The following is a 12,635-nucleotide window of genomic DNA, read 5'->3' as shown; positions in this document are numbered from 1 at the left end:
TAAAAAACAAAAAAGCTATCAATTACCTTTTAACAGTTTAATGTATTTTGAAGCACCTTTTAAATGGGCACAGAGTCATTGCTTAATAGCATGCAGAAAGTTATCACCTAGTCTGAGAGGCAGTAATGTGTAGCTAACAGAGGTTTTTGCATCATTGGATGATTATCAGCTAATTTATGAACACCTCGGCTCATCACTCGGACCCCCAACTCAGCACATTGTCCTTGGTCTGGCATGCTGCTGTTTACTATCAATCATAATAAAGAGAAGCATGGCAGATGCATCAAAACCAATCTGTCACCTTGTGGAAAGTCATCTTAACAAATATAAATCTACATTCATGTTAACGTTGTAACTTTTTGTATTGCAGCCACTTTCCAGAGAATGATTTTTAGCACCGCCACGAACAAAGACATCATGTGGACATTATGTGATGTATGCAGATGACTGTCCTCTCTCTCTCTCTGACACACATACTCTGTCTCACTTTGCAGTGGAGAATAATCCATGCCAGACCAACCCTTGTCTTCATGGTGGAAGCTGTCTGCAGGAAGGCGATGGCTACAGTTGTTACTGTCCTCAGGGCTTTTCTGGAGAAAGCTGTGAGATTGGTGAGTCATTGCAGGGTCATGTCTGCATATGGAGGCTTTTGAGGTCAGCTTCTGCACACACACTGACACAGGCATAAGCTGGGCTAACATTTAGCAGATTGTACTCCTCTTTCCAAGCTATTATTAAAAAAGAAACTGCTATACTCCTGCTGTGGGTTTTGCTCCCTTATGCGTTCAAGGTCTCTGAATCCAGATATCTGAGGGCTTTAGATGTCAGGTCCAGTGCATTTAGAACAAACTCCCTGTTGGAAAATAGAACATCCGTATGTTGCAAATCAACTATTAATGCCAAAGGCTCTTCAAGGTACTCAGTTATCGAGCTAACACATATTAGCATGTGCAGGACTGTGTGTACTGTGCACTTTTGTGTGTTCAGGTTTAGCTTATCTTTCCACTCATTCGAGTCAAGTCAGGAAAATGTTCTTGGCCTTTGTGTGTACTTGTCTCTGTGTGTAACGAAGATACACAAGAACACCCACACAACAGAGGAGCTTGGTGCTCAGTGAGGGGTAGAGAGTCTGATTAGAGTCCCACAGCAGGGATGGCAGAGGTGGAGTGAAACTGGAAAAATAAGAGGAGGGTGAAGCAGATACCACTGGAAAAAAAGTTATTTGGTTGCCTTTAACTGAATAATTGAGAGTACTTCATGAATGCATCGCCCCTAGCCCATGTTTATCCCAACACTGAAACTCTTTCAAAATGCCAAGTTATGATGAAACATAATGGGTCATCCAAGAGACGAGAACAAGTTCTGAAGATGGGAAAAAAGAGAGTAACACATCTGATGAACCTAAAAACATTACTGTATCTTGACATGATGTGGCATCATAACAAGGCGATGTTACTGTATTATACCAGCAGATGTTGTAGATCAGTTCAGTATTAATTTGGACAATTTTCCTTGGACAATATTGAGACAAATTAAGATTGTTTGGTCTCCTTTGATTTGGCAATAACACATATTGGCTGGTTTACACTGACAATGGAAACCAATATAGTCTGGAGAGAACTGCACTTTATCTCCCAGAAAGACAGGAAGCTATAACCCACTGTAGGGAGTTTCTGAATCCAGGCTGGATGCATCGATTTCAAAAATGATATGGCACACAAGACGTGGTGGTCTGGATTCCAAAGCTATACCTGTACAAAGTGACACTAAACCTCGAGGTTTCTCCCAAGGATAGATTAGCATGTGATGAATTTCAGTGAGGAGGAGTGAATGTGCCTGATAATGTACAGTGCTTTGGGACTACTTTGGTGGTAATTAAAGGGCTATATAAATCAAGTCTGAGTACTGATATCCTACTCAAGTAGAAGTACTGTTACTTGATTGAAATTGTACTCAAGTACAAGTAAAAAGCTCAATCAGATAGTTCTCAAAGTAAAAGTTATTAGTTACTTTCACCCACACGTTTATTGTTTGGTAATAAATATTGCCATGGTTCCCTTGTATACAGTAAACATCTCATGTATAAACTTAAAAGTGGAAGAGACCAAATCTTGCACAATTTAATTTATTTTTTCACAAAGACATCCATATAAAATAAAAAGGTTTGTCAAAATGTACATAACACCAAATAATTCAATTCAAAATAAACAAAATTCTCAGGCTGAAATAACTGATAAATAATAATATATGAATACTAAATACATAATAAATAATAATAATAACAAATGAATAATAAAATAATACATAAAATAATAAGAACTAATAAATGCTCTGAGAAAATAACCAGCATTCAATGCTGTTTTGCTGCAGTGCATTAGGTTACCTATGATGTGATGCATTTGATTGTTGTCTGGTTATTTCATTTTTTTTTTGTTTCACAATGTCCGTTGATCATTTTAAAACAAAAAAATGATAATTTCCTAAGTAATGGTTGGGTGTAGAAATGTAACACATTACTTTACTTGTTTTAAAATGTACTTAAGTACAAGGAAAATGACTGATTTAGAAATGTGCTCAAAAAAGTACCCATAAAAGCAACTTAATTATAGCAACATTGTATCAATTACTTTCACCTCTGACAGCCACATAGGGACATAGTGAAACACACACTACGTTGTCAATGAATGTTGAAGGATACAATATATATATATATACAGTTAAGTATATTTTGACAAACCAAAGAAAACACTGTTTATCTCTCACGGTGCACAAGTGTGCCACTGTGCCCAGTATTTTCAGTCCTTTGTTTGTGTTTTTATGTTCTCTACATTTCCATTCTCCTAACAAATTAGGATGGGTTGTGATTTAAAGGTTTGTTACTTCTGAAAAAGGTCATGAATCAAAGGTCCAGGGTCGAAAATAGACTCGTTGCCTTTCCCAAAGATTGCACATAAATCAACAATCTGCATGTAAATTAATCGCACACGCACACACACACACACACACACACACACACACACACACAGTTCGTTGCTAATACATTTCCAAAACTAATGGAACAAATTAAATTCTTCAAAATAAATAATGGAACAAGACTGATTACTTCCTCGCGCTTGTCTCTCTTTTGCTCAGTCTTACTCTCTCATGAGTGTTAAATTGCCTTCCCCAGTTTTACTTCAGTGTTAATTAGGTTGCTAAAAGATTGCATATCTGATGTTTTTATGTTAATTAGAGCCAAATGCAAAAAGGTTAATTGACTGTAAAAAGAAAATTCTCCCAGCTTACTGTTTTGATGTATGCCATTAGTCATAGAATTTGCCCATGTAAATCTCAAAATGCATATGTGACATATAGAGGAATAATTGAGGTTGATCAAACTGGTGAAACCACAGTGTCAATAATCAAATGCATTCATTAGCTTTTTTTTGTAATGTATCTTTTCAATACGGAGCAAGCAAAAATGTCTCTCAAACATAATTGAAACTGTTGGTGTACTGTATGCATATTTGGAACCGGCAGATAAAGAGCGAGTTTAAAACAAATGAGCTGCATGTCAGTTAGGTGTTTATTAGATATGCTGAAAAACACTTATCTCTGTGTCCACAGTCCAAACATAATTGTTGGCTTGAATAGTCTCTAATTTGCCTGGAGAACAAAATTAATTTGTGATGTGATTTTTTTATTTTTTATTTTTTGTCTGTGTTGTCCCTGCGATTGAATGGTACCCTGTCCAGTTGTGCACAATATGAGTTTGGATAGGCTCAGCAGACCCCCATAACAATCTACATAAAAAGAAGTAGCTCTAATTTCAATATTGCCCAAATTAGGGATATCGTGCTGCCACTTTTTCAGAGTAACAGTACTCATTTACATAGACACGGTTACCATGTGCAGAAACAAGTATTGGTGCAAACACAGCTGGTAAGTGTATTTACAAAGCTGCTTCTCCTCCACCAAACGGCTGAATTACCTCCACCTAGGTAGTAATATTTTTATCAGCTTTTGTTTGTTTGTTTTTTTTGTTTGTCTGTGAGAAGGATTACATTAAGGCTGCGTCTCATTTCTCCCCCTTAACCCTTCGCCTTACCCCTACCCCTCTGAAATGCGTGCTCACGAGAGTCAAAGGGGTGTCCCATTTCACTATTGTGTAGAGGCGAAGGGGCGAGACGAAGGGCTATTCACCTCTAAATGGAGCTTTTACCGATGCTGACTTAAAACAGAGGGGTAGAAGGAGTTTCAGGCTTTCACGCAACTGAGCAACATGGCGCCGAAAAATGTGCATAAATGTAAGCCCATTTTTTACATAAAATAGCTTACAAAGTTATATAAATTTCAAGACAGCTGACTGATCACTTATCATAAACAGAGCCACTTTTATGATATAAATGGTGAACTTAAGAAGTTACTAAAGGATGCGTTCACTCAGAATGTAGGCTTATTTAACCCCTTTAATTTTGTCCCAGTGCGTAGGAAGCTTCCCGCTGCCCGTCTCACTGTACTGGAGGCAGCAGCTCCTCCCTCGGCTGTAGCGCTGCAGTTGCTTCCATCGCTCCTGATAAATTGAGTCGCGTTCGGTGTGAACGCACCTTTACACATGACAGCAACAAGTTCAGTTTCAGAGAGGGGTGTCCCAAATCTAAGGGCTGAAACATACTGTAGCTCTCTGCCTTAGGCCTCATTTTGGAGGTGAAGGCGAAGTGGCAAGGGGTAGGCGTAGGGGTACAAAAAGAGAATTGGGATTGGGCCTAAAAGTGCCTAATGGATTTTGACTACATTTTACACAAAGTTAGAGCTTAAACCATTGAAGATTCCATTAAGTTTAGTAAGGGATCAAGATCAATATACTGATTCTTGATCAGCTTCAAAAACTGAAAATATCTCTCATTATTGGCAACATTTTTAAAATTCATCTCTTGATTGACCTTTATGGAATTTGACTCTCTCATGCCAGGTTGGTTCCTCTCTTACCTCACCAAATTTCATTGAGTTTTGCTGAGTTTTATTGTGATTTAACAAAAAAATAAATAAATGAAGAAGCCAATACTTTTGTGTTGTGGCGGTTTTGAATGGAATGAGACAGATGTAGGGTTTACTGGTTAGATGTGGACATTGGGTTTATTTGGTCAAAGGGTTTTAGAGGCAGACCGGTCTGGGATTCAGAGGTTTCCATGTGTGTGCCAATGAATCTGTCATTGTTCTGTGCTCTCAGGGTTTTTGTATGCTGCTGATAGCGCTAAGCATAACAATGACAGAGTCTCTGAGAAGAGACCTTGGTAAATGTTATCAGTACGATAGTATCTGGCCTGCTTGGGGCAGTGTGGCCAGAACTACCCAGGAGAGATTATGTAATTGCATATGATTTTGGACCTACTGAATCATTATTAATGGGGATAGAAATGTGTGTGAATGACAATGGTACCATGATCAGGATCACTGATCCAGATAACTGCTCTCTCTCTCTCTCTGTGCTCTTGGTAAAAGATAAAATGCGTATAAAACATCCGTTTATTCGGACTGCAGTATTAAAGCAGTGTTCATGAGTATTGAGTATACAATTCGATACTAATATTGGTATCTAGTAATTGATAATTGCTTTTGATAACAAAAGGCCACAATGCACACTGATATACGACATAAAATTAGTCAATGTGCAGGATTATTTATTATATGTAATCTACTGTATATATAACATATAATTTCCATCCTCGGTCCAGAGGTACGTCACCACTTATCATCAGAAGTTAAAGATAAGATAATGCATAACTAAATTACACAATGTCCAAATGGTGTTAATGTACACCTCTCTATTGTTAAATCCCTTTAAACTGGCTATATGCACATTTGTCTAGTTTTAACAGGATGAAATTGTGACTTGCACATTTTTTTATTTCACATATTAAAAGGTCACTTGAGGTGATATTCCTGGTCAGCTCAATATACAAAAAGATATTACAGAGAGTAAAACCATAAAAGAACAGCAAAACATGAAACCAAAGAATTAATATATCTGATGCAGACGCATTAATAATGTTGTCCTAAAAATCTCAAAATTAACATGTCAGGAAGTTCTTACATGGACTTTAAACAAATTGTACATTTTTCATGTATTTATTTCATGCAGTAATGTGTGTGTGTTTATCTACAAATGATGTATGAAAATCCCACAGCTTATATTTCCACATATAAATATATATTAATGCGTGTTTGTATGCATCTTACGTGCAATTTAAGAACATATGCACTCATTGTGTTTCCACACGCGCTCTGTTAAAAGTGTGACAAACTCATCTCATCTCATGCTGATGATGATTTAACTTAACTCGATGTTTTTTAAGAAGTGCTTTAGAAGTAATGGCCTCTCTAAATAACCAAAGCCATGAGTGGCCTTAGTGGTAGCTGCTTTGTTGTTGTTATTGAAGGACTTGTCCCTTGTGGCACGGTGTGTTTCTCGCTGCTTTGCCAATTGATGTAATGTGTGTTTACACTCATTATTGGCTAGATTTGCTGAACTTTGTCTTCAAATTCATAATGATTTATATCGCTGATTGCTTATTCATTTGGGGGTGTGGATTGTTTCTTTTTTTTTCTCTTCTACTTCTTGGGTTTTTTTTTTTCACATGTCAAGTATGATTATGTGCCGTGGAAAAAGACTGGTCCCATGTGCATAGCAAAAAATACACACAGCTAGCTTGCAGCTGCTTTGTTTTAGAGCTCGACGTGTCAACAGCTCCAATCAGCGTCCACAAACCATCTCAGTTCAAAACTCCCGGCTGTGCTGCACCTTTTTCTATCAACACACCGACTCCTCTCAGCATGTATTGAGCGCACATGTTAAACCTCAAGTCCAAACTATTGGATAGGTGCTCAATATTCTGCAGAGTGGTTACATCTAAAGTTCAGCTGCACCCAAAAACTACACTGATATATAATGTAGATTGAAGGTAAGGCAGTGTAAGTTTCCTATTGGAGAACAAGATTGTTGTTTATCATTTGGGTACAATAGATGAACGAACAAACAAACGTGTCACAGGAACTGATTGGTGTGTTAGGTAGGGCCCTATAAAATCGGTTTTATTTTTTTCTAAATTCCATTTTCTTTTTTCCAAAATTCCGTGTTTTCCACTTTAATTTTTATAATTTCATTTTTTTAAAGAAAATACTAGTTTTTAACTCCTGTGATGAAATAAATACTAATAAACTCATAATTAAACAAAAATGTATGTCAAAAATAAAGAAAGATACAATTAAAAGGTAGATATAAGTTGTAGTGACATTATTATTTTTCTGACTACTCCTTTTTAATTATTTATATGTAATATAAAGATGTATGAGAACAACTTTAATGTCACCCAATTCCCTCTCAGGAATCAATGGTTTACTGAGTCTGAGCAGGGTTATTGATTAAGTTTTGATCAACTTAGTTTAAAATAACCTAATTTAAATTATCCTATCTTTCCACTGAAACGTTTGTACTTGAGGTAGCCTGCTGACTGTGAATGTGTACCTACTAGGCACGGACAAAAGGCTGGAATAAAAAGAACTAAAAGACAACACGGTCTGAGTTATTCTTAGTTAGCCAGGCATAATAGTTCGAACACTGAGCAGGTGAAGATGATTAAAGATGATTAAAGATGATCACATTCTCACAGAGCACTGCTGCGCTACACAAAAAACGGACGGAGCTTTACAGGCACAGCAAAGTTAAACTGGCACTGCTGGCTCTGTATTTAGGAGTCAGTGATGATTTACAGTGTTTTTAGATAGTGTTTGGGGCGGAGTTTAATGCAACCAGGACAGGAGGGGGGAGGACGGTGCACCTAATAAGCGGTCCCCGGAAACATTTCCCCATAAAACAACTTTCCTTACCGATTTTGTTCATTTCCGCATTTAACCGTTTTCATTGGTCGATTCCGTGATTCCGTCCGCAATTCCTTTAGCGCGGATTTAAATAGGGCCCTAGTTAGGAGTGCTTTCCTCTTAGTTTATACGCTTTTACATCAGTGTTTATGACTTTGCTATTTCTGTTTTCCACTTTAAATGTGTTGTAGAGGAACCTCTTGAATCTGCAAACACAGGTCAACAAAGCAGAATTTTGTGAAGTTTTTCTTGTTCAAACAAAACTCAATCAGACGAGCAGTCACTCAGTGAGCTGTGAGAAATCATTTCAGGTGTTTTTATGTGTGTGGAGGAACAAAAACATACAATTATCGAATCGTTTTTTAAAGCTGAGACCCTCGGAATCCAGAGCTATTTTAGGTGGAGGAGTGAAATTCTAATCCTGATTGTTTTATGGGGTCGAGACTCTGAATGATCTGCTAAAAAAGGAAATTATACTCTGGTCACAGGAATCTCTCTTCCTGTCTTTTGACCCTCATCTTGCCTCGCCTCATCCATCTCTTTCATGGCCCGGTGTGGATTCTCCACCTCCAATTCCCGTCATTAGGATGATGAATTAGAGGAGATAAAAGTACCTGAGTGGCTTGGTGAGTTCAGCGATCTAGTCAAAGTGACACAGCCAGGGTTTCCTTTTAGCGCTCCCTTTAATTGGCTATAATGTGCAGCTTTTATTTCTCATCGCTTTTTGAAAATCAATCGTAAAAAGGAAGCAGAGGGAGCAACAGATGTGAGGAGAGCACACTGATCTCTGCTAATGAATAGAGTCAAGTTCACAACTCAGTTAATTTGGTCAGAGAAACTTTTAATCAACCTGGAAACAGCCCCTTCATTTACAATTATTATATTTTTCATCACATCATCAATTTAGGATTTTGCTTTGAAATCCAAATCCAGCTCTTTAGAGCATCCAATCCATTCCTCAGGAGAAAGTAACCTCAGAAGTAAATAATCATTGTTTAAGTTACCAACTTATTCAGTTGTAAATATCTCCAAACACACAAATTCAATGAAACTACAAAATATTTCTCAAGGTCACAGTTTTCCCATTCTTATATCACATGATGGCAGTCATTTTTCATTTCACATTGATGAAAGAACTCTCAATTTTTCCCAAAATCCTGCGATTTTCATGAAAATATTCCAAAATATTTCCCCAAATTAAATCAAATTTGATCACAAACCAAGACAATTTCAGTGAATTGTATATTGTCAGTACCGTACATACTTTACTACATCATTTATATGCAGAACTGTACACTAGGGCACATTCACATTCATGAAATTACTGGTTTTCTACAGCCCACTTGAGATCAAACTGGTCTGTATTTGGCTCCTGAATTGAAATGAGTTTGACATCCCTGCTATGATGCATAGAAATGTTAGCAGTTAACAAAAACAGGTATTTTGCTTTAAATAAGTGTGTTCTCTATTTTGAAATTGTAAGTAATTTTATTTGTGTTGGTGTTTTTCGATCAGGGTTTAATTCTCCAAATTAACAAGCGAGATATGCAGTAAAAAGAAGAGGAAAACGGTATGAAGTTTTTACTTAATGATGCAAAAAATTGGCAAATGAAGGGAAGTCAGTCATTCACATGAAACATTATAAATAAATAAAAAAAAAAAAAAAGTTTAAAAACTTTAGGAGGAACCAGCTTCTCCCTGTAGCCTGCAAACCTTTTTCCTTTTTGGTGTTGCACCTCCCCTCATGTTCTGGCCTCTCTTCTAATCATGATGATTAGATCTGGGTTGTCTCTACCACTTTCCTCTATTCTCCGCTGCCCGCCCTGCACTTTGATTTCTCCTTTCTATAAATGTTTTTACCTGCCTGCATCTACTTATTGATCACATCTTCTTCCCTCTTTAACATCAAACTCCATTTTCTGTATTGAATATTTCCTCTTTCATCCTTTCTGGATAGTTGGACACATCTCTCCTTTTCTCCCTCCTCCTCTTGAGGGCATTTCTTTCTAACGCCGCTCTCAGCATCACATATTATTGCTGTGTAGGAATTAGGATGACCCCTCAGCATGACTACCAATTAATACATTTTATATCCTGCTGCTCTGCCTCTCCCTCCCACAACCCCAACCTCTCTCCCAACATATCTTTTACTCCATCTCCATTTAATTTTGTTTGTGTCAAAGGCCAATACAATTTTTCATGCAGAAATGTCTCTGTATCATGCATTAAATAAAATATATTCAAGCACACATGCTCAGTTGAATCATAATGTGCTCACAATACAGGGAGTAAAATACATTTTACTTGTTAATGTTGCCACCCTCAGAGGTGTAAAGAGTACTGATACATCCTACTCAAGTAGAAGTGCTGTGACTTGATTGAAACTGTACACAAGTACAAGTAAATCCTACATAAAATACTCAAGTACAAGTCAAAAGGAGATCAATTAAATAGTACTCAAAGTAAACATTGCCAGTTACTTTTACCCCTCATGTTTATTTTTATTATTACATATTGCCACGGTTCCCTTCCATACAGTAAATGTATGTCCTTAAAAAGGAATAGACTAAATCTTGCACAATTGGAACCTAATTTATTTTCCACAAAGGCATCTGTATAGAATAAAAGGTTTGTCAAAATATACAATAAACAACACCTATGAATTCAACTCAAAATAAAACTAAAAAATCTCAGGCTCTAAGTAAAGCTAAATTAATGAACTATAAAACTGAGAAAATAACTGGCATTCAATGCTGTTTTGGCGCGGTGCATTTGATTGTTGTCTGGTCATTTAAGTTTGAAACAAAAAATAATAATTCACTCAGTAACGGTTGGGTGTAGAAATGTATCGGTAGGGCTGGGCGATTTAGCCTAAAAAAGAATCTCAGAATTTTTAAAGAAAAATTTGAGTTTCGATTTGATTTTCAATTTTTTTTTTTTTTTTTTTTACTGCGCTTAAAAATGACTGCATACATCAGATATATTGTCAAAAGTGCAACTTTATTGCTGTGATTGTCCTCGAGAGTTCAAATGCATAGAACAATCCCAAAATAAAAAGTAAATGAGGCTCTGTCATTCAACAATTTCAACAATTTACTGAATTACAGTAAGGTGAGTACTTGTAATCTGTTACTTTCACCTCTGGCTACCATTTTACACAGATATGACCATTTGGATCTGTCCTATTCCAGACCAATGTGAAGCAATAAAAAGAGCCAATGCATTACTCATGAGTAAGGGGGCCATTGGAGGTCCCTCAATAGGCTTCTGTTAGAACTAATTCACCCACTGGGACAAACTCCCCTCACATAAACTTGCGTGATGAGCCTGAAAGATTCATAGCTAAAGGTTATTAATGCTAGTGCTTTGTATCTGCTGCACCAAAGTGTCCACAAATCTAAGGGTTGAATCAGCAGTGATGAGAGCAGGTGCAGATCCAGGGAAATTAAACAGATGTGAGTAAACTGAGAAATAAGCTTCCGATCAACTGTGAAGCATTGAATAAAAAAAGTCTGAGGATGGAAGACATGAGCAAAGGAAAGCACAGATCAATAGTATCCAGTGAAATGTGAGGGTTTGTAGAAGATGCTATGCTATACGCCTCTCAGGACATCATGTTCATTGCTTTATTAATGATGAAATGGATTTATATGTTTGGCTGCAAATCATTAAAGGTGACATATTATGAAAAATGTTCTCCTTGGTCATGACATGTCTGTGCTGGTGTTTGGTCAAAACATAACATGAATTAAGCAACAGAAGAGGTTTATTACCCTGTAAAAACGAGCGCTCTGTTTTGGGGGGAGGGATTTGCATAGACCTCCCCCTTCCCTGCGCCGTCCTTCACTGTGTGTAGAGTGTAGAGCCAAGGCAGCAGCCTCTCCCTCCCGCTCCGCTACAGTGACTTACTGGGACAAAATATTAAATTGAAGCGATTAACTTCTTGAATAAGCCTACATTCAGAGTGAACTCACCCTTTAGTAACTCCATAAGTTGATCATTTTCACCGTAATGATAAGTGCTGAGAGAAGTAATCAGCCCTCTCTCTCTCTCCCCTATCACCCAGCTCCACACACACTCACTTTCTCCTCCGCCTCTGCTTTTCTAACTACAGGAATAGTGCATTAAAGATGACAATCATTTGTTTTGTTAAACCTCTGCGTCGATTGTGTCACAAACACGTCAGATCAGCGATACGAGATGATAGATCAGGTTGGGGGTGGAGTCCATGGGTGGAGTTACCAGTAGAGGGGAGTGTATTTTCTTCGCTTGTGACGTCACAAACTCCAAAAATTTGAAACGGAGCAATTTTCTTTGTGTTGTAAGACTTACACAGACCACAAACAAACGACTGGATGGTTTTATTTCACATGTTGTGTGCTGATGGACACTCAAGTTACCTCATGTGATCAAAAAAGTGGATTTTTCATAATATGTCCCCTTTAACATTTTACAGGTTAAGTTTCTATCCCGTGGCGATTTGCTGCTGATGTTTCATGGCTTCAAGTTTTCCAGCAATGTCAAAATTAACTCCACTGCAGAGTGAATGAAATGATTTTACAAATAAGATTTCATATCAGGAGGTGCCATTAGAAGCTCAAGTGTTTATAACTAAGTTTTGTCTGTATAAGCCTTTAGGATTACTTTACTGCCTACATTATTAATAGCAAAGACAAAGCAGTTGAGACCTGACAACAAATAATACTCATAGATAAATAATGCTGAGTCTACACTGTACAGGGATGCTGCAAAATGGCGCAGTGCGCTTCTTTTTTTGT

At 37.3% G+C, this 12,635-nt stretch overlaps 1 protein-coding gene across 1 annotated transcript in view; it reads left to right on the top strand.

Moving 5' to 3' along the window:
- LOC114461731 (neurocan core protein-like) overlaps positions 1-12,635 on the top strand; it is a 140,298-nt gene that overhangs the window by 60,564 nt on the left and 67,099 nt on the right. The window contains 1 exon segment of the mRNA XM_028444029.1: positions 495-611. Within this exon segment, the coding sequence (XP_028299830.1) occupies positions 495-611 (117 nt within the window).

The sequence above is a fragment of the Gouania willdenowi genome, chromosome 4 (genome assembly GCF_900634775.1).
Source record: "Gouania willdenowi chromosome 4, fGouWil2.1, whole genome shotgun sequence".
In the NCBI taxonomy this organism is placed as follows: Eukaryota; Metazoa; Chordata; class Actinopteri; order Blenniiformes; family Gobiesocidae; genus Gouania; species Gouania willdenowi.
This window is presented reverse-complemented; position numbering and strand designations above follow the sequence as displayed.